At 34.1% G+C, this 22,625-nt stretch overlaps 1 protein-coding gene across 1 annotated transcript in view; it reads left to right on the top strand.

Annotated features, from left to right (window-relative positions):
• Positions 1–22,625, top strand: part of FBXL13 (F-box and leucine rich repeat protein 13) — a 265,142-nt gene that overhangs the window by 13,344 nt on the left and 229,173 nt on the right. Inside the window, exons 2-3 of the mRNA XM_074195296.1 lie at positions 6,585–6,674; positions 16,454–16,627. Of these exons, the coding sequence (XP_074051397.1) occupies positions 6,585–6,674; positions 16,454–16,627 (264 nt within the window). The remainder of the gene's footprint in view (positions 1–6,584; positions 6,675–16,453; positions 16,628–22,625) is intronic.

The following is a 22,625-nucleotide window of genomic DNA, read 5'->3' on the forward strand; positions in this document are numbered from 1 at the left end:
GGACTTGTGGTAGTCCACAGCAGTTTGAGAATTGGCCTTGGTCGCCAGTCCCCCTGAGTCTGGCCAAGATTTTCAGTTCTTGGTCAGAGGTGCACAGTGGCACAGTATTCTGGTCCAGAGGAGAGAAACACCAGTGGCATGTGACTGAGTCAGTTCAGGGTAACTATTGTTTATACCAGTCTGGCCAGGATATTTTCCTGGGGTGTAGCAAATGTCTGTGGCCAGAAGCAGGGTACACACATTCTGGATTGTACAACTTAAAGAGATGGGTGAACTGAGACTCGTGTAAGATGTAATGATGGTACTAGGATCCATTCTGAGGATCCATTATGGTAAAGGAAATTGATTACCACAGCATATATACCCACCTGCCAAGGGTTGGTTAGGGAGTTGTTATCTAGTCACATGGCCCTGCTACCTGGGCACAGGATGGGAGTTGGCTATGGTAGCCCAATTTATATCCAAATTAGATTCTAAGCTGTAGTAGAAACAATTTATACAGTTAGGGCCCTGGACTTGCTGTTTGGCTACTAAGTCATGCAGACAAGAGAAAGTTATTCAGCATAGAGTTGTATTAGGCAATCTGTTGGTTGGAGAAGGAGGAGTTTGTAGAAAATTGAATCTATCAAGTTGCTGCCTAAAGATAGATGACAATAGGCATGTAGTAAAAGACATCAGAAAGTTGGCATGTGCTCCTGCACAAACCTAGGATGGATCCATGTCTCTGAAAATGAGGAAGTAAAAATCTTGATAGGAGAAAAAGTCAGTAGTCATGTCAATAACAAGGATTGTGATTTAAGAAAGAAATGACCAATAAAGTGTGGAACCCTAAATTATTCTTTTTTTTTTTTTTTTTTAGGTTTTTGCAAAGCAAATGGGTTTAAGTAGCTTGCCCAAGGCCACACAGCTAGGTAATTAAGTGTCTGAGACTGGATTTGAACCCAGGTACTCCTGACTCCAAGACCGGTGCTTTATCCACTATGCCACCTAGCTGCCCCACCCCAAATTATTCTTATAAAAGAAAAGGGGGAATTGTGAGGAATGTGTGGGTGTTTGGGTTCCACAAGAATGTGAAGGGAGGATTGTTAGTTTACATTACAAAGACTAGGTCTGCCTCTGTTGTTGCCTATGGTCTAGGTACAGAGTTAAAGTCAAAAGACTTAGCCTCCATCTGATCAAAAACTGATGAAATTGCCCCCTATTTTTAAGTTAACCTGGAGTCTTGACCTTCTCCTTTGCCATGCTCAAGGAGATCTAGCTGTTTTTGCTCATTGGTATAATGAGCAGGGTGGGAAAAATGTGTGGGGACCAATGTATGAATTAGATTGTGACCCCAGCCTATGATTGACATGAAGGGGCAGGAACAAGGCCTTTCAATGTGCACAATTCCTTGCTTTTGGGATTTTCTCACCCCTCTCTCTCACCTTGTGAGTTGTGCCATTTTGTTAAGATATCTTAATAAAAAAACATTTTAATCATTCTGGACCTAAGTAAGTATTCATGAGCCATTTATATCACTGTGGGAGGGAGGGGGCAATGAGGTTAAGTAACTTGCCGAAGGACATGCAGCTAGGAAGTAACAAGTGTCTCAGGCCAAATTTGAACTCTGGTCCTTCTGAGTCCAGAGCTGATGCTCTAGCCACTGTACAACCTAGCTGCTCCCTCAAATTAACTTTTTTTTTTGTAAGGCCAATAGGGTTAAGTGGCTTGCCCAAGGCCACACAGCTAGGTAATTACTAAGTGTCTGAGACCCGATTTGAACCGAGGTTCCTGACTCCAAGTCCGGTGCTTTATCCACTATGCCACCTAGCCACCCCTCAAATTAACTTTTTAAGACAGACTGCAAACAGCCCACAGAGTCCATGTTAAGAGACAGAGGCTTCCGGGAATACTGTGAAATTGCTTCTAGTAGCTTGTGTTAGGGGAGGAGCTTTCCACAAGGGGGTAAAGGAAGTGCACAATCTATTAACTTCCTATTTAACTAATTCTTTCTTAATTAGGTGCTAAGACCCCATTCAGGTGATCACTTACTCCATATTTCTCCCTTATCTGGGTGGTAGGAAACTGAACTGCAGGAATTATCACACTTTAATAGATATGATCAATGCTCTTGCTTGGCTAAATTATACTTTGTTAAAAGGGAGAGTTTTTTTGTCATGGGGAAAAGGGTGGTCTATGACAGTGTTGTTTTAAAAAAATTATCAATAAAAAGTTTACCGAACTTCTTTTCCCTGTTCCCAGCCTCTAACTTCTCCAATGCTCTAACATTTTTCTCTTCACATTTTTGTGAAATTAAGATTAAACACCTCCTTTGCACATATTTCACTCTCTTTTATTTTCATTCTTTTTCAGTTGTGTACATTTTCTTGTCAAAGACACTGGAGTGGTTTGTCATTTTCTTTTCCAACTCATTTTATAAATGAGGAAACTTAGGCAAACAGGGTTAAGTGATTTGCCCAGAGTCACATAGCTATTAAGTGTCTGATGCCAGATATGAATACAGGAAGATGAGTCTTCCTGTCTTTCTGACTACAGGCATGACACTTTTCGCCTGTGCCGCTAAATCTAATTTTCTCCCTTTCATCTTGATCATTTGTATACATGCTTTATTAGTCCTTAAGCTCCTTGAGAGTGACAGTCTGGTTACATCTACAACTTCAGCTAAATCTTTCCTCTAGCCAAAGTACTTTACTTGAAAGTTGAATGTTTGTTTCTTCTTCCCCTTTCTCAGGCTGTTCCTGCCACCTCTTTCCTTGGAGTCTTCAACCCCTACCCACCTCCCTGTTTATATGTCTTTCCATTCAGCATCTACTTTTCATGGCATCTTAGACCTAGAAGTGAGGGCCTCTGTATCTTTAAGGTACACCTCCAACATGTAGCTTTCCTTCAGTGACTGGTGTCCCAGTCAGTGATCATCCCTTCAAAAGTCCAGTAGCAATTATCACTATTCCTTACATGATACTTATTTTTCATACACATCTATTTATCTATATCTCTATATGTTAGTTTGGAAGCCCCTTCAGGGTAAAGCCTGCTTTTAGCAACTAGTCTGATTTCATAGATACAGTTGATACTTGACTCAGTAGATGTTTACTGGTTATGATGATTTTCACCAAGAGTTTATCAAATGCTATATAATGCATTGAAATTTCCCCCCTTCCTCTCCCTTTAGACCAATCTCTGGAAAAATTAGTGATGAGTAATGCAAATATTCAAAAGATGAAAAATAATAAGCAATAATGGGAACATTAGTTCTGAGAACACTAATAATCCCTTGAATATGGAAGGTACATTGAGTATGAAGGTTGGATATATACAGACAAAGCAACTTTGAGATTTTTTCTATTATATTGTAAATTTAAAAGTCAAGAGAGCAAATCTGGTAATACAACTGGAGGTTTATCCTGAAACAACCAAATTTAGTATTCCTTCAGTGGTGAAAAAAACAATACCTGGTTAGCATGAAGAGTTAATTAATATAAGATGATATAGATGGTTAGATTTTTTTCCCCACATCTTCCCTGTTCACAGGAATTATTTCCTGGCTATGCCTTCCCCGATTTCCCTGCTTTCTGTGTAAATGATCTCCCAACCATTGTCTTCACAATATCCCTAGGGTCTGTCCACATAGGTCCCTAGTGTCCTAACTTTAAAAGTTGTTTTAGGGGCAAATTTTATGTTATTTATATAAGGCCCCATTTGCATTTTCCACAAGCAAAAAAAGTTAGTAGTCTAAGTTATTTAGTACTATATTCTTTTAGCCAATATGTGGAAAATTGCATAAAGCATCTCTGCTCTTTGGTTGTATAGACCAAACTTAATGAAAGCCTGATTCATGTCTGTATTAGTTACTTTGTGGGTAGTTTCATATTTTACTTATATTCAATGTAAGAGCTAAGTTAATTATTGGTTATATTATTTATTCCTATTTTTAAACCACTAAAATTTTTGCTGTTGATCCTTTGAGTCTGTTGTCATATTGATCAGTAGCTATATTATGCTACAACTAAATAAATATAATCATTTATATAACAATATATAAAAATAAATATAACCAATAAACATACAACCTTTATATAATGTGAATATGTAAAATCTGAAATATATCCATTTTTATTAGAAGGATTAATAGCAATTTTATTTTCTCTTAAGTACTAGGCTTAAATCTCTTAAATTTTAACTGAGCTGTTTTCACCTACTCACATTAGTATCCTGAGTTCTTTATCCTTGATTTGTTCTCCACTTTGTTTTCCAGAAAAGTAATGAGTCAAATCTCCATTGTTTTGAAATAATAATAAAAGAACTTTACAAATTCTCTAATTTGGCTGCAATACCTTTTCAGTTTACAAAGCACTTTCATATACATTTAGTCTCTTTTTTGGAGGGTTGAGAGGAGTCCCAGTATGGGTCTGGATCTCTTATTTTTAGGAAACTTCCAAAGACAAACTCCCTCTACTGAGGGTAGGTAGGCACCTCTTCTGCACTGAATAATATTAGAATTGCCTGAGGCATTGAGAGGTTAAGTGACTTGTCCAGGACATTGAGTACATGTGTTAGGTCTTCCAGTTGGCTCTCTAACCATTAGGCCAGGTCACCTATCTAATGTGTTATCTAATTTAGTCCTCACATTAACCTCATGACATAGGTGGGACCGTCATTTTTTCTATTTTACATTTGAAGACACTAACAGATAAAATAATTTATTTAAAGTTATCCTGCTAGAAATGGACACAGCTGAATACCACACCTCTTCCTCCTTTAAAATTCTCCTCAAAAATGGTTGTCTTTCAGGACACTTGTCATGAATGTTTGTTGGGTGAAGATGGTACCCTAAGTTCTACTGACTGCATACCTCTTTTTTTTGCTAATAACTTATTGAAGGGGCAAAGATGATATATATTGTCTTTCCTTTCAAGTAGAAAGTCAACTCAGGTCAGAGATAATTAATTTACATAATTTAGACAATTAGATCTTAAGGAATTCGGAAATTATTCTAAATATTGTTAGAATTTAATTTTTTGAATGAGATCTTTTCAAGTGACTCAGGCATTAAATGTTTCTAAGTGTAGTCATTTAGAAAAAATAAACCTTTTGTGATACTTTTGAAAAATGTTCCCTTCATGATAGGGTATCTTCCATTTCCTTTATTATAATTATTGTCCAGTCATCTTTCAAATTTAATTTCTTCTTTGTTTCAGGTTTGGTTAGTATGTGAATTCCTTTATATTTGAACAGTTGTTGGTACAATCTTTTATAACTTTGTCATCTAAGGCATCTTGTGTGCATATAGGTTGACTATAATAAAATAACCTCTTTATTTTGAAGTAGAACAACATATAGAGATTTTTATTTTAAGAGGAAGGTAAAATAAGTTTTGCTATGACTGATTTGATTTTTAGTAAATCTATCTGGCTCTGGAAAAACTGAATAAAGAAAGATTTACAAATAAAAATGTGTTTATATTTTAAAGTTTTGAGTTAGCATTTGATTCTGTAACTTTTTTAAAAATTAAAATTGTATCTTCAAAAACAAAATAGTATCTTCCGTTTGGAAGGAATATATGTTTAAGACATATCTCTTGCTAATACAAATGTCTTTGATATAAGAAAATTTATTCCATTTCATTTTTTTCAGGCTCTAGTCAGTGGTCTACTCATTTCACCACCACCCCCCTCCCCCCAGAGGATCCACTAAAATTTTTTAGAAAAAAAGATCATAGAACTAGCTGAAAATGAGCTTGAAAATATTTTTATGGTGTATATATATATATATATATATATATATATATATATATATATATATTTCTCTGTATTCATTAAAAATAAAATACAGCTTATGATATATTAGAGAGGTAGATTAGTATTATGGAGAGAGCATTGGGATAGAGAGCAGACTTGGGTTCTAATGCCTGATGTACCACTTGCAAGCGAATTCACCTTGGACAAGTTACTTAACCTCTCAGATATTTCCTCATCTATAAAATGGGGATAGTAATGCATGGAATTGAAACAATGTGAATTTAGCCTTCAACAAAACTTAGGCACCTACTGGGGGTACCACATTATGCTCTAGGCTAGGTGAGATACAAAATTTGGATAAGACACACTTTGCCCTCATAGAGTTTACAGTCTAGCAGAATGTATATGAATATTTTGTAAGCTGTAAGTTGCTACACAAAGGCAAAGTTTGATTAAAGTGATTTTTTTGAGTGGTGTTAAATTGTCATAGTGTGGTATCAATCTTTGTCTCATTACCATATCTAAATTTCTAAAGAATCTCTAGAGCAGAGGTTCTTAACTATTTTTTGTAGCATAGACCACTTTGGCAAGACTGATGAAGTTTAGGACCTTTTCTCAGAACAATATTATTAGGTGCCTAAAATATATAATATTGCAAATAAAAATATAAATTTTTTCCCCATCAAAATTCTCAAAGCTTTGTCTGGTCTGTGGACTTCAAGTTAAGAACCTCTGTTCTAGATTATGAACCTGAAGAATTTAGACACTAAAGGCAATATATATCTAGGAATAAATGAAATATTTAAGAAAAATTATTTTATACCTGTTTTATGATTTTTTTCCAAGAAGGAATATTTGATTGATCAAGCAATGAGACAGAAATTTCAAAGGCTAAAAAAATTCCTGGGACAATCTTCTCTCATGGACGAACAACTGGTAATTATTATTAACTAGGTATACTAAAATATTCATCTTTAAATTTTCTTGATTGTTTTAAAGATCTAATTAGATTAAAGATTTTCTAAGAGACTTCTTAACAAAGTCAGACAACTGTTTATGAATGCCTAAGTAGTAGAATTGCTCAAATATGCAATATGCAGATATGCAAAGTTATTACTATTATTTACTATCTTAGCCCTCCTGTATCTATAAAATCTAAGAGAAGGTCTGTATTGTAGGCAGAGTTTTTTGTTTTGTTTTTTGTTTTGAGACTCTGTCTTCCTATACCACCTGAGATAAAGTAACTGGAACCAAATAGTTAAAAGTTTACATTGGGCCCATGTATTGAATACTTACCTACTTGTTCAACTAGATTTGTCAGTCTTGTGAACTACAACATTTGAAGACCTTCAGTTAATATTGGGAAAATAAGAAATTTAAAATGCCATTTTTTCAGTTTCTCCTTCCCTCTCTCCCTCCCTCCCTCCCTTCCTTCATGTTTCGCTGTCATCCTTCCTTTTTTTCTCTTCCTCTGCCCTTCTTCCCATTTTCTTTTTCTTCCTTTTTTCCTCCCTCCCTTTCTTGTTCCTTCCCTACCTCTTTCCTGGTCTCTTTCTTCTTTCCTCCTTCCCACTATTTCTTTTTTCCCTTTCCTTTCTCTTCTCTCCTCCCTCCCCTTCTTCCTTCTTTCCTTTTCCAGTCTAAAAGCACAAAAGCCTCTCACAAATCAAAATCCCAAATATGCAAGTATATTAATGAACTTTACTACTACTACAGTTTAGAATTTCCAAACCTAAGGAATTCACCAACCTTAACCTCTCCAGTGGCAGGGATTACGGTTTGCTCCACCAAGCTCAGCTGAGGCAGGCAGGTATTTTGTAATGTGAGTCCCAGTTCAGTGACATTGGCTGGACGAACTAGACCAGTCAGACAGTACTAGTCCAGTCAAGAATTGGTGACTATATTGCTGCTGCATATTCTGATAGTGAATGACAACTTAGTTAACCAGTCTCAAGAGGTCTTCGGAATGGTAAGTAGGCTCTTTCTCCCTGGACCTTTGCTGATTTAAGAATAAAAAGTTATGGGAAGATTGACCAAAGATCACTGGCCCAGAAACACCAGAGTAAGACCGATACTTTAGAATCTTCAGACCTCCTTTAGTGCTCTTCTCAGGGATGTGCTGAAGCCAGTATTACCTAGCTTGGGAGAATGGATTGATCAGCAATTGCTACAATTTAGGGTTTGATTTTTTTGTTTTGTTGATTATTTAGACATGGATTGTATTAATGGAGATTAAACTTTGAAGTGTGGGTGCATACATGGATTTTCTTCTAAGTCCTTGGTTATTAAACATTTACCAGGATATTTTTATATTACTGTCTGAATAGAGTTTGAGCTCATTAGAAGTGAAGAAGGCCCAAGGAATGAGTCAACATCAGAACCGTGACCTAGTTACTATAGGCTAATGATAATAATAATAATAATAATAATAATAATATAAGCATGCCATTCAACTAGTAAATAAGCACTTAATTAAGCACTGTACTAAGGAATGGAGTATACAAAAAGATGTGAAAGACAGTCCCTACTCTGAAGGAACTAGCACTAATGGAGGTGACAACAAGCAAACAAAAGTATTAACAAGGAAAGGCTTAAGATAAAATAATTAACATTGAGAGGAGGCACTAGAATATAGGAGGTTGGCAAAGGCTTTCTTTGAAGATGAGATTTTAGTTGGGACTTAAGAGAAGCCAGGGAAACAGCTACGCCAGGAGCTGAGCTGGAGTGTCTGTTCAAAGCATAGCCAGGTGGCCAATGGGCTGAAGAGTATGTGGCAGGGAATAGGGGTCTGAAAATGGAGGACTAGGTTATGAAGAGACTGAAATGCTCACCGAAGGATTTTGTAATTGATTCTTGAAGTGACAGGAAGCCAATGAAGTTTAAGGAGGGGGAGGGTGACATGATCAGTTTGCATTTTAGAAAATCACTTTGGCAGCAGGATGAATTTGAGTGGACATACAGGCAAGCAGACCCATTCACCCATCCACTGGTTATGTTAAGGACCTGTAGCAGGGTGGTAGCATTACCAGAGGTGAGAGAGGGGGGCATATTTGAGAGAGATTGTAAAGATGAAACAGACTTTGGTAACATGGGGGTGTGTGAAGAAGATAGGTAAGAGTTGAGGATGTAAGACAGAGGTAATAGGTGCTCTTGATTGTCATAGGGAAGGATGAAAGGGTGTGGGTTAAGGGTTTAGTTCAGTTTTGGACGCACTGAGTTTAAGATGTCTTCTGGACATCCAGTCAAGGTGTATGAAAGGCAATTAGAGATACAAGAGTAGAGGCCAGTTTAGATTTTTGTAGATTTGAGAATCATCAGCATAGAAATAGTAATTACATTCAGGAAAACTGATGAGGTTATAAAGTGAAATAATATGTACAAAGAAGTAGTAGACACATACTATTAGAAAAGAACAAAAATGAGCAGTGTGGAATTATACTTCAAGACACCTAAAATCTAATAAGAGAGCACTGAGATACACTTATTGAATTTAAGTCACCCAGTGAACATTGAAATGTGGTTTGGTATAGTAAATAGAGCAATAGGTTTAAAGTCAGAGAAACTCTGGCAGGTATCAGTATATCTAGAAACATCCTACCAATCTCAAATGACTAGTCAGAATATTTTAGTTATAATACTACTAAATAGGCTAGTTGCCTTGAGATCTAAGCTGAAGAAGACTAGGTAGAGTAAGCATGTGGCTTTTTTATTGCAGGCATATCATGCCAACATACAATGTGACACTGTAGATTTTATACTTTTGAAGTTTGGGTGAGAGCTACATTTACTTAATGATTTGTTTTGGAGTCAGGAGATGGAGAGGATATCAAGGATACAATCACTGTATCTCTGAACTGAGAGATCAACTGAAGAATACCTACAACAGGTTATGGTTTTGGCTCAGAAAATCTCAGAAAAACAGGTGACAATGAGATGCTTGAGGTGATTCTCAGGAATCTCAGCCACAGGGTCTTGCTAAGAAATCTTGGTCTCTAGAAAAAAATACAAGATAGTGAGTTACCTCTTAACAAATATTTGGAAGATTGGGTAGTCTTTCATTCTGCAAAACAGCCTCAGAGAATGGCTAAGAAAGCAATATCACAGTACTCAGAGTAAGTTGTAGTAAGTGCAAATTTTTTTTTGTGAGTCTGTGTCTTTGTGTCCGTGGGTATTTGTGTATAGATGTATCATTGTTCAGTCTTTTATAACTCTTTGTGACCCCATTTGAGGTTTTCTTGGCAAAGGTACTGGAGTGATTTGTCATTTCTTTTCTCAGCTCATTTTACAGATAAGGAAACTGAGATGAATGAGGTTAAGTGACTTGCTCAGGGTCACACAGCTAATAAAAGTTTGAGATCAGATTTGAACTCAGTTTTTCCTGACTCCAAGCCCAGCACTTTGTCTCCTGTGCCATCCAGCTGCCTATATGGATTTTTGCTATGAGAACTTTGCTAATGGGAACTTTGATCTTAAGTACACAGGTCTTGAGCAAGATTTCTTGTGCATGACAGATGCTGAGTGAAAGCCTCATTTATTGTGGAAAAGTTACTGAATTATATTTCTTAAGGATCTAGGTAGAGATTTTTCAGCTGGAAGACCTCTTCCAGACTCTGGATAATAGGGACTTCCAATGGAGGAAGTTTTAAAAGCCCTGGGGCTCAAGAACTTTTTATAGGATCTTCTGAGGAACAGATAGTGAAAACATGTTTGACCATAGGTAGGGGCAGGAGATGAAGCAACTAGAGGCAGAGGAGAAAAATGGAGTTATTGGTAATAAGTAATGTAATAGATAATAGGCATAGACATGAGGAACAGGTTCAGCATTCTACAACCAAAAGTACTCATTAGCTTTCAGTAGGGTTATATAACTGGTGACTGTCATATCCCCCTGCAAGTACATTGAGGAGACCATTGGGAATAAGAGTAGTACTCTCCAACAGATGTACATTTGAAGAATAGACAGCAGTCTTTTGGGAATGTGTTCTAAGATCTTTATTGCTGGATGATTTAAACTCTAACTCTGTTTTATTAAAATGTCTTTGATTTGTATTTGAAGTCATCTGGTTTATTTTTAGTAAAGAAGCCTCAGTGAGGGTTCATGAGCAGTGAATTTGAATAGACAACTAACCCTGTAGCACCCAGGGATGAGGAGCTACAAAGAAAGGGGTCCCAGGACTTTGCAGATTCTATCACCTAGAGTACAATGGCTTAATGTGCCATTAGAATGAATTCTTTTTGAGCTATTTGCAAACAGTGTTCCAAAGACAGTGAAAACTTTAATGCTCTTAGTGCTGGAGAAAAGGGATAATTAAAAAATCTGCTTTCATCATTCCTAGGTTCATTTCCAGAGTGTTGGTAGCATTAGTGGTAAATCCATCTATGAGGAGAAATTTGCTAATGAGAACTTTGATCGTGCTGAGGCCAATACAGATGGTTTCTAGTTTTTCATTAGTACTTTCAAAGTTGATTGGGAATGGCCAGCATTTTGTCTTTGGCAGGGTGAAAGTAGATATGAACACTATGGAATCCAATAAAACATTCCAGATCCTAGGGTGACAAGACCAGCAAGAAACCTATCATAGTTGATGTTTGACATATCTTTTAAATTTATTGGTTTTGTTTGTTTTTTCCATTAACCACCAAAACATTCCTTTTGTATCTGGGAAGACCATCTCCCCACCACTTTTACTTGCTGCAGTTCTCTTTTCCTTCCACAAGTCTGACTAGACTGCATATTTAAGTTTATGTTTACCACATAAAAATAAGCTAGAAAATTTAGGAAGGGGGCTACATAGACATCTATCTATCTATCTATATATCTATCTATCTATCTATCTATATCTATCTATCTATCATCTGTCTGTCTGTCTATATGTCTTTCAATATATATATATATATATATATGAAATTTGAACTACTAAAGCACTATATGAACATGAGATATTATGAGAAAAGGTGTTGACTCTTAAGAACTACAACCAGAAGAAGACCTTTGCCTGCCACCAGTACCCCATGGGAACAACCTTTGACTACTCTAACTACTATCATGTCTTCCATTCCTGGACAATGTGCTCTCAGCCCACCATACCACCACCAAGAGTACCAACTCCTACCTTCTCCCTACAGTGAAAAAAACAGTTCAAGAAGGAATTGCAAATCACCAATGCATCAGAAGAAGGAATAGAAATCCCATCTCATTTAGCAAGGAGAAAGGCTATATCATTCCTAGAGCATTTTTAGAGTAAGGAAGAGAAAGATCAGTCAACACTGGGAGAAGAAAGGGAAAAAGAAATAACTTTTCACTATTGGGGAAAATGGGGGGCCAATAGAAGAAAGGGATTTTCTTCTAGAATGAAGGGTTGCAATAGAGTTTTGATGTCTTCAATTGGAGTCAATGGGGAATTTTCTGGTAGAAATAAATACCATAGATCAATTAAATTGTAAGTGAAATAGCCTTTTTTGTGGGAAAACTGGGAACCAAGCTAATATTTATAACACTGTTTCTAAGAATGAACATGTTCCAAGTTCCAACAAACTAATTTACAAGCAAATTTTTAGATGACAACCCTTTTGAAAATTGAGGACTCCCTGTTCTCTCATTTCCTCCTCTTTTATAACTTCTTTTTTTAGTTGTACTTCCAGTCAAAAGTAACTCCAATAGAATTTCATGGAACACCTTAATGAAAGTCTTGGAATGATTTCTGAATTAGCCTGAGCTTGGCCAGTATGTTATAGTGAACTTCCTTATATCCCTGCCAAGGAAACCAATGAAAATGCTATAGGATTTTTTCTACCTATCAACCTTATGAACCTATTCTTATTATCAGCATTAAATATTGAATTCCTTCAACTTAGTAAATAAAGGTTATAGGATTTGACAGCTAACAAAAACCATAATTTTTGGTACATGAGAAAGAAACAGTTCAGGACTCATTTTGTGTAGATTCTCATGAACCCTTTGCAATAAAAAGAATTCAAAGTATTCTCATGCCTGGACACAAGAAAAGTCTAGTTTATATCTAAGCTTCTCCAAGTGGACTGGGGTAATATTTTAGTCAAATCTAAAACAGGCACATGGGGCCTCAAATAATGAAACATGAATAAGATGATTGATTCTAGAGTAGGGACTATCTGCCCTCTGCTCTGATTTTAAAATTGTAAATATCAATTTATATTACCATACAACATTATATTAGTGATTTTTACATATGTGTGGAAATACTATCCTCACAGTATCTCTCATTTCGATTAAATTTAAAGCATTTATATTCCCTTATTGATTTACTACTGAGAAGCTTTATCTCTAGATTTTACAATATGTGAATACTAAAATTACACTACTACAAAACCAAAAATGTATATACTATGTAGAATTAAAAATAAATCATTTCACCTTAAGAATATATGTGTGACTTCCATAGGATCATGACAAAGTCTAGCTAAAACCCAAATCATGTATTTTTTTACCTTTGGAAGATAGTTTTATGCTTAAATTTATTTTTGAATTTAGTCTGAGATTTCAGGACATTTCAAGCTAAGCAACCTACTAAAGAGTAAAGAAAAAGATGTAAATAATCCTATTCTTTACTCCATGATGAAAATTGACAGTATCTCCTATTTGACTATGGGAAAAAGTTAGTCATACTCTTACTCTGTATCTAAGGACTTATATTTATTCCTGAGGCAAAGAGATTATGGACTTGCTGGATTGCAACTTCCTTCTAAAAGACTCCCTTTTAACTCCTATTGGGCTAGAGTAAATAAAAGAGTACATAACTGTCAGTAAAATTCTGCACTAAATAGAGAAAAAAGCAATGTCAATGAAATTTTGAAAATATAATTTACCTTTAGAAAATTGAGAGTTGATTTTTACTTTAGTTATAATGCTTTGATGTTTCAATGAATACATAATTTCACTGATGTATATAGTGCTGATAGTGGAGAAGAGAGAAGAGGCTCTATCTATACCTTCTCATCCAATGGGAATCCTTTCCTTTCATCCCCTAAAATCTTTATAAAAGGTTCACCAAATGTGTTGTAGGTTATCTTTAGTTTTCCCCTCCATCATTCTAGGAGTAAGCATGAAAGAAGAAAATCTAAAACTGGAGGAAAAAATAGTTAAAATATAAAAATAAAAGCAATTGTATTCATAAAAAAGAGCTCTTCTTTTTCTCTCTTTTTTTTTTGGAAGCACCAAAAATTATCAGCATGTTTATGTAAGACTAAGAAAAATGAGGAAAAATTATAGGCATTTTGTTCAAAATTACTAGCAAATGCTTCAATTATCCAGCAATTATCTATCAAGGCACATTTGGAAGTTATATAAATAGAATTTCAAAACACTCTTTGGAAACATGAAGGAAGATTCAGAAATAATTAAGATTCATGGTTAGTCTGTACTAGTAAATAAAATTAATGCTGTCTAAATTGATTTTACAAATTTAAAGTATATTTTATAAAATTAGGCATAATTATTGATTTGGATTCCAATTGATTAGGAAAAAAAGTTAATAATTTAAAAGAAATATTGAAAAATAGGAACATTGCCAGATCTCAATTTACACTAGAAATTGATAATAATTACAACTTTTTTGTTTGAATATTAAAATATTTTAAATTTTTTAAAATTTAATTTGTTACTGGTTTAAAAAAAATAGAAGAGTAGGGCAGTGGGACAGATTTGATTAGTAAGAAAGAGCAGCTGAACACTACTTTGCTAAGTCCAAGGACACAGACTTATTGGGGGAAGGACTCCTTTGAGAAGAATGTCTAGAAAACTGAAATATAGTTTGGCAGAAGAATGGTTTAAACCAGCTTCTTTTACCAAATATGAAAATAAATTAAAAAGTAAAAGAAATATAAATATAAAAGTCAAATCATAAAAAGTTAGAAAGTAACAGAAATATTTTTCACAGCTGCTATCATAAGGAAAATTTAAGAACAGACAACTACTAGGTGACATTACAAATATTTCAGCTATGTCAAATTTAAAAGATTCTAACAAAATCATGGATAATAAAATCAACTGCAATAAGATAAACTTGAATCACAAAACATCTTTGCATTAGAAATCTGATATGGGTCTGATCTTCAAGTTTTTTATATATGGAGATCACATAAACATATTAAACGAGAGCTCTTCTCCAATAGATAAACAATCAATGAATATGAAAAAGTACTTTGTATTAAGGTTTTTTTGCAAGGCAAATGGGGTTAAGTGGCTTGCCCAAGGCCACACAGCTAGGTAATTATTAAGTGTCTGAGACCGGATTTGAACCCAAGTACTCCTGACTCTAAGGCTGGTGCTTTATCCACTACTCCACCTAGCCTCCCCAAAAAAGTACTTTTCAAAGGAGTAATTATGAACTATCAATAACCATATAAAATACTATAGATCACTAATGATAGAAATCCAAATTAAAACAGCACCAAGGTTTTATCTGACACTAATTGAAATGGCAAAATTGATTAATACATTTTAGTGAAATTGTTGAGTAAATGGATGACCTAATAACTTGATGAATTTCTTGTACATGGCTTTCTAGTTCATGTTACCATGCCTAGAATACACTTCCTCCTCACCATTTAGAATCTCTGATAAGGATAACACTGAAGAGATCAGCATATGTACTTAATAAAGCTTTTGACTGACATGTACCACAGTCTCTGAAGATTGCTAGGTGGTACAGTGGTTAGATTGCTGCACCTGGAGTTAGGAAGACTTGAATTCAAGTCTGATCTCTAACACTAGCTGTGTGACCCTGGGTAAATTGTTTAAATCATTTGTCTTAGTTTGTAAAATGGAGATAACAATAGTATCTACCTACTTCCCAGGGTGGTTGTGAGGATCAAATGGAAGACAAATTGTAAAGCATTTAGCACATGTCTGGCACATGGTAAGCATTATATAATTGTTAACTAATATCATTAAAAGAAAAATGTCAATGTTTTAAGGAAGTGAAGCATCAGTGGAATAAATGTATGTCCTCTCAAGGTAACTATTCTAAATGTAACAGTGCTCACTTAGGAGCATGAGTTATAGTATTTCTGTCAAAAATTAAGGAACTAAACTCCCTAGTCTCATTACCTTTATAGTCACATATTATAATTGAAAAATCCCTATACTAATACTATGGAAGGCATGGGTTGGTATTTCTCTGAGATATGAGAATATAGGATAGGAGTAATGTATATGCTTAATTTTTAATTAAATTTAAAATATATAATTTTTTTCTTTAGTTTGTTAATGAAATATAGTAAAAAAAATCTTAAGCATGTCTTGGTAGACCAATTTATACTTCCACTAATTAGTAAGTTTTTCATTTCAAGCATCAGCTTTATTACCTGTGACCCCAGGCAAATTTCTTAAAATGCCTCTAGATGTCAGTTTTCTCATTTATTAAATAAAGTTTATTAGATTGGGAGTTCTTAACTTGTAGTTTTTGAACATGTTATTTTAGTTTTTTGATAACCATATTTCAATATAATTGATTTTCTATTTATTTTATAGACTTAAAAAGTAAGTGTTCTGAAAAGGGGTTAGACTGCCATTGTGGTCCTAGATTATCTCCAAGATTCCTTCTAGTTAAAAAAAATGTTCTATGACAAACTTTGGAGGTGTTCTAGAATTTCTAATACTGTAAGACAGTAAGCTTGCCTGTGAGATAATGTTGAATTGCATGACAAATAGAAATTATAATTTGTTTCTTCCACAGAAAATGCCTGGCAAAGAAAAAATAGCAAAACAGAAAAAAAAGGAAACTAGAAAGATTACAGAAGAAGATAATTGCCTCAAAAGAGATCCATCAATATGTAGCGTATCATCCTCAGAATTAATAGTATTACCTGAATATGACATTTCAAAGTTACCTGAAAGAGTAATAATACAGGTTAGTAAATAGTCTTATAAATTTAAACTAGTTCCTTTTTTTTGGGCAAGGTAATGGAGTTAAGTGACTTGCCCAAGGTCACACAGCTAAGTATCTAAGGTTGAATTTGAACTCAGCTCCTCCTGACTCCAGGGCTGCTACTCTATCCATTGTGCTGCCTAATTGAGCCATACTAGTTATTTTTTTCCATGTATATTTAAAAAATATAAATTTTAATTGTGATGAAACCTGTATTTCCTAGTAAAACTTGTAATTAGCTCTTGGGGACTATTGAACTCATTTAAAAATGTCACTGATTAGAGGATGAATCTGATATTTAAGAATGCAGAAATTATACCCATAAGTTAACAAAGGGAGTTAAGGATTTTTTCTCTTTTGGTTTATTTGATTTTCAAAACATATATCATTTCTTATACAGTGGGTTCTGGAATGATCCAACATTCATTTTACCTTGTTGCATCTTTAATTTTGTTAAAATTTTTGTATGTATTTTTTCCCCCATCTTAGATCATCATCTCTTAAAGATTGGGGCTGGCTGTTATATAGGTGCCTTCACATCAGCAGTGTTTCTTGATTTGGATAATACCTTATATTTTTCTGTTTTATAGAATATGTAAGTTCTATTGTTGTGTGTTTGCATGGGGCATATAAAAAAGACACAAATTAACATTCTTATTTATTACAATTTTACCTTAAGTAAAGCTGCATGTGGGATTTATATATCTTTCAAAGAAGGGGAGGGTTGAATTGATGAATTTAAAGGAAGATTGAGTTATAATTAGGATTTTAATGGTTTAGCCCTTTTTTATAAGCATTTGGTTTGTTCCTATGTCTATATCCTTTGAGACAGTTTTTAAGAATACTTAATTTTTAATCTTAAACCAATTGAAGTTTCACAATTTATACTTAATCTTGATGATTCATCCTTATTTAAATTCAGACTGATATTTGTAACTTGGAAATTCCTGCTAAAATATTCATTTTTGTCTTAGTATTTTTTTAATTTAATCAAAATAACTGATAATCTTATGGAGAGAAAAATAGAATATGCTGAATAATGTCAACATCAAATAAGATTATGAAAAAATATTCACTGTTAAATCTTTATATTTTTGAAGTCATTCCCTCAAAAACTTTTAGTATTTTCTTAATGCCTATAGGTTGAAATATTAACTCCACAACCTGGCATGTAGGAATCCCTACAACTTGACTTGGACTTATTTTTCCAACTGTTTTTTTCATACTGATTCCCTCCCCACACTCTTTGTTCTGATGAAATAAGATTACTAGCTTTTCCTTTATCTTGTCCCATTTCACTGGAACAAGAGGTGGTCCTAGAAGTTAAGGACAATTTTATTTCTTGTCTTTATATTGCTGCTCTTTAGCATATTTCTTGCTACACTGGGAGAAAAAAGGAAGATCAGAGAAGGGGTATATGAACACTGCTAAATTATAAGAAAGAAAAGGCAAAACTGAAATAAATCAGTTTTTTATATCTGTTTTCTCTGAGAAGGAAGAGGATCTTTGCACTGAAAATAGTAGAACAAAAATAACTTAACAAGAAGCTGATATACAAAATAAGTTAAGGGGATATTAGGAAAACATCTAGTTAACCTTGATGAATTCATATGCTTTAGGCTCAGATAGGTTAAGTCTTTAGGTACTGTGAGATCTAGCAAAGGTGATGACCAAGTCACTGACATTGATTTTTGAAAGAGCAGAGAATATGAAAACTATCATAAGATTAGAGAAGGGCAAATGTTTTCCCAATTTTCAGGGTAGTTAAGATACTAAAAATTATAGGGAAAATTCCAGAAAATTATTAAATAGATGGTTAGCAAACAGCTATAATAATGATAATGATAATGATAATAATAAGTATATATAGCATTTGTATAGAAATTTAAAATTTGCACAGCACTTTGCATATGTTATCTCATTTTTGCTATTATTAGTCTTATTTTCAGGTAAGGAAACAGGATAACAGAGGCTATATTTTGTCCAGAATAATAGTATGAAGGATATAAAGAAGGATTTAAGCTCAGGTCTTCCTGAATCCAAGTCTAACTCTCTCTCTTCCCTGTGGCATCTAGTTACCTTGTGATTACAAAGAGCAGCATGACTTCATCAAGAAGTGGTCATTTAAGACTAACCTCATTTCTATTTTAACAGGATTGCTAAATAGCAGATGAAAGAATGCTATGGATTTGATTTTTAGCAAAGCTTTTGAAGAAGAATCTGATAACCTTTATTTTGAGATGAAGTGTTAAGAATTAAATGATAATACAGTTAAATGGATAAGAATAACTGTTAATGGTTCCATGTCAACAGGACAGGAGATTTACAGTACAGTACCCCAATGGAATATTTTCTTGACTATGCTGTTCAATATTTTTATCAATGACATAAGAATAAATACTATTGGAATAGTTATCAATTCTTGAGTACCAAAAAAGTTAACCTCACAGATACAAAATAGAGGAGGTGGAATGGTTGGACTATAGTGATTCTAAAAAAGAACTGATGATTTTTAGCTGGTGAAAGTTTGATACGAACCAACATGTGCTTTGATAGCTAAAAAGAATGCACATAATCTAAGTTAAGAGAGGAATAGCTTCTGAAAGGAAGTAGGTGATAGATTCTCTGTACTCTGTCCTTGTCAGACATCACAGGAAATATTGTGTTCAATTCTAGGTGCCATAGTTCAAGAACATCACTAAGTTGAAGAGAGTAACCAATGTGGTAAATAACTTTGAGTCCCTGTCATTTTAGTATTGACTGAAGAAACCAGGAAGAATTAGCCAAGAGAAGACTGGGGGTGGGGGGGGACCTGACAGCCATCTTTAAGTATTTGGCAAGTAAGTAAGTTGGCAAGAAGATTGGTGAGGACCTGGTTTCCTTGTGGAGAAGGGTGTAGACTTGGTCTATATGGTCCCAGAGGGCAGAGCCAGGAGCATTGAGTGGAAGCTGCAAAAAGACAAATTTAGGCTTCATGTCAAGAAAAAATTCCCTACTAATTCAACTGTCTTGAGAGTAGAATGTAGTAGTAGTACTTTGTGAGGTGGTGACTTCATCCCCCACAGAGTACCTCATGGAAGTCTTTCTTTTTTGATGGGTTAGATGAGATGGTAGCTGAGGTCTCTTCCAACTCTCAAATTCAAATTTTCAAATTCAGGGGAATGTTCCATTGGTATGTTTTCATTTACTATGATTAGAAGTCATACTGCAGAAATTCAAGAGAATGAAAGGGGAGAAAGTAGAGACATCTATTTGTAGATAGTTTTCTCCAAAAGTGTAGCCACAGAAGGCAGGAGAAATCTGATGATGATAGAGGTAATGGATGGATTAAAGTGAAGGTTTTTTTGATGATAGAGGAGACATAAACATATTTGTAGGCAGAATGGAAACAGTGGACAGGAGAAAATTGAGAAAAAGTGAGAGAATGGTAATGATGGAGAAGACAATCTTTAGATGAGACAGGACATTGGAATGGGATCATTTGTTCAGGTAGATTTTTTAGAGGTTTTTATTTACTTTTAAATACTGCTTTGGTTGTATCCTAACCATTTTGACATATCTGTTGTCGCTATTATCTTAATTGAAATTACCTCTTGTTTCTATAATTTCTTCTTTGAAATATGTAATACATTTTTTTAGGTTTTTGTAAGGCAAATGGGGTTAAGTGACTTGCCCAAGGCCACACACCTAGGTAATTATTAAGTGTCTGAGACCGGATTTGAACCCAGGTACTCTTGACTAGGGGCCGGTGCTTTATCCACTGAGCCACCTAGCCACCCCATCTAGAATGTGAGATTTTTTTTTTTAGGTTTTTGCTAGGTAAATTGGGTTAAATGGCTTGCCCACGGCCACACAGCTAGGTAATTATTAAATGTCTGAGACCAGATTTGAACCCAGGTACTCCTGACTCCAGGGCTGGTGCTTTATCCACTGCGCCACCTAGCCACCCTTGTAATACATTTTTAATCATGCTATTAGCATACCTCTATTAAATCTTAATTTTTATTTCTTGTGTTCAATATTTTGGCTTTTTGCATTTGTTTGTGAGATTTTTGTAAGTTAATATATGTTTTAGTTGGTAAAAATTCCATGCACAACTGAGAATGTTTATTCCTTTCTACTATTATTCAGTTATCACTAGAGTTCTAAAATATCTAGCTTTTCAACTTTAACTTCTTGAACTTTTCTTTTTTCTGATTTTTAGTATCTGAATAGTTTTCCTTATTTTAAAGTAATTTTGTTTTTCCAACTACATATAAAGATAACTTTCAATAATCATTTTTTGGTAAAATTTTGAGATGCATATTTATCTACCTTCCTCCTATCCCTCCCCTTCCCAGGACAGTGAATAAACTAATATAGGTTATACATATACAACTATGTTAAACATATTTCCATATTAATCATATTGTGAAAGAGATTCAGAGTAAAAAGAAAAAAACATGAGAGGAAAAAATAAAACAACAAATTTTAAAAATTGAAAATACTATGCTTTGGTTTACATCCAGACTTCATAATTCTTTCTCTGGATATGGATGGCATTTTTCATCATAGGTCCTCAAAAATTGTCTTTTATTATTATATTGCTGAGAAGAACAAATCTATCATAGTTGATCATTTTACAATGTTGTTGTTAATGTGTACAATGTTCTCCTGATGTTCTTCACTTCACTCAGCATTAATTCATGCAAGTTTTCCCAGGCTTTTCTGGAGTCACCCATGATTTCTTAGAGAACAGTAATAATCTATCACATTTATATACCACATTTTTTTCAGCCATTCTCCAATTGATGGGCATCCCCCTCAATTTTTAATTCTTTGCCATTAGAGAAAGAGTTGCTAGAAATATTTTTGTATATGTGGACTTTTTACCCTTTCTTATGAACTCTTTGGGATACAAAGTGGTATTGCTAGATCAAAGGATATTGCACAAGTTTTATTGAATTTTGGGCATAATTCCAAATTGCTCTCCAGAAAGGTTGAATAAGTTCATAACTTCACCAACAATGCATCAGTGTCCCAGTTTTCTCCACATCCCTTCCAACATTGATTATTTCCCCCTTTTTTTGTCATATTGGCTAATCTGTTAGATGTGAGATGGTAGCTCAGAATTGCTTTAATTTGAATTTCTCTAATCAATAATTATTTAGAACTTTTTTTTCTATGACTATAGATATCTTCAGTTTCTTCATTTGAGAATGCCTTTTTATAACCTTTGACCATTTATCATTTGGGGACTTCAAGTAGTTTTTCAGTTGATTTTCTAGGATTCTCTAAATATACCATCATATCATCTGCAAAGAGTGAGAGTTTTGTTTCCTCATAACCTATTCTTATTCCTTCAATTTCTTCTTTTATTGCTAAAACTAATATTTCTAATAAACCTTTGAATATTAATGGTTATAATGGGCATCCTTGTTTTACCCCAATCTTACTTGGAATTCTTCTAGCTTATCCCTAATACATATAATGCTTGCTGATGGTTTTAAATAGATACTACTTATCATTTTAAGGAAAATTTCATTTATTCCTATGTTTTCTATTGTTTTAATATGATTTCTGTGAGCTTTGTTATTGATATATTAATTATGGTGATAGTTCTCTTAATATTGAAACAACTTTACTTTCCTGATATAAATCCTACGTGATGATCATAGTATATTATCCTAATGATAGCTTGCTATAATTGCTTTGTTAATATTTTTAATACAATTTTTGGCCCAATATTCATTAGGGAAATTGATATATAATTTTCTTTCTCTCTTTTGACTATTCATGGTTTATGTATCAGCACCTAGAAGGTGTCACAGAAGGAATTTGGTAGAATTCCTTCTTCACCTAATATTTCAAATAGTTTATATAGAATTGGAATTAATTATTCATGCCCAATTCATTGTTCTCCTCTTTCTCTATTTTATTCATATAAGCATTAAGAGGTATAAAATTTCCCCTAATATATTATATATATATATATATAAAA

The sequence above is a fragment of the Macrotis lagotis genome, chromosome 7, assembly GCF_037893015.1.
Source record: "Macrotis lagotis isolate mMagLag1 chromosome 7, bilby.v1.9.chrom.fasta, whole genome shotgun sequence".
Classification (NCBI taxonomy): domain Eukaryota; kingdom Metazoa; phylum Chordata; class Mammalia; order Peramelemorphia; family Peramelidae; genus Macrotis; species Macrotis lagotis.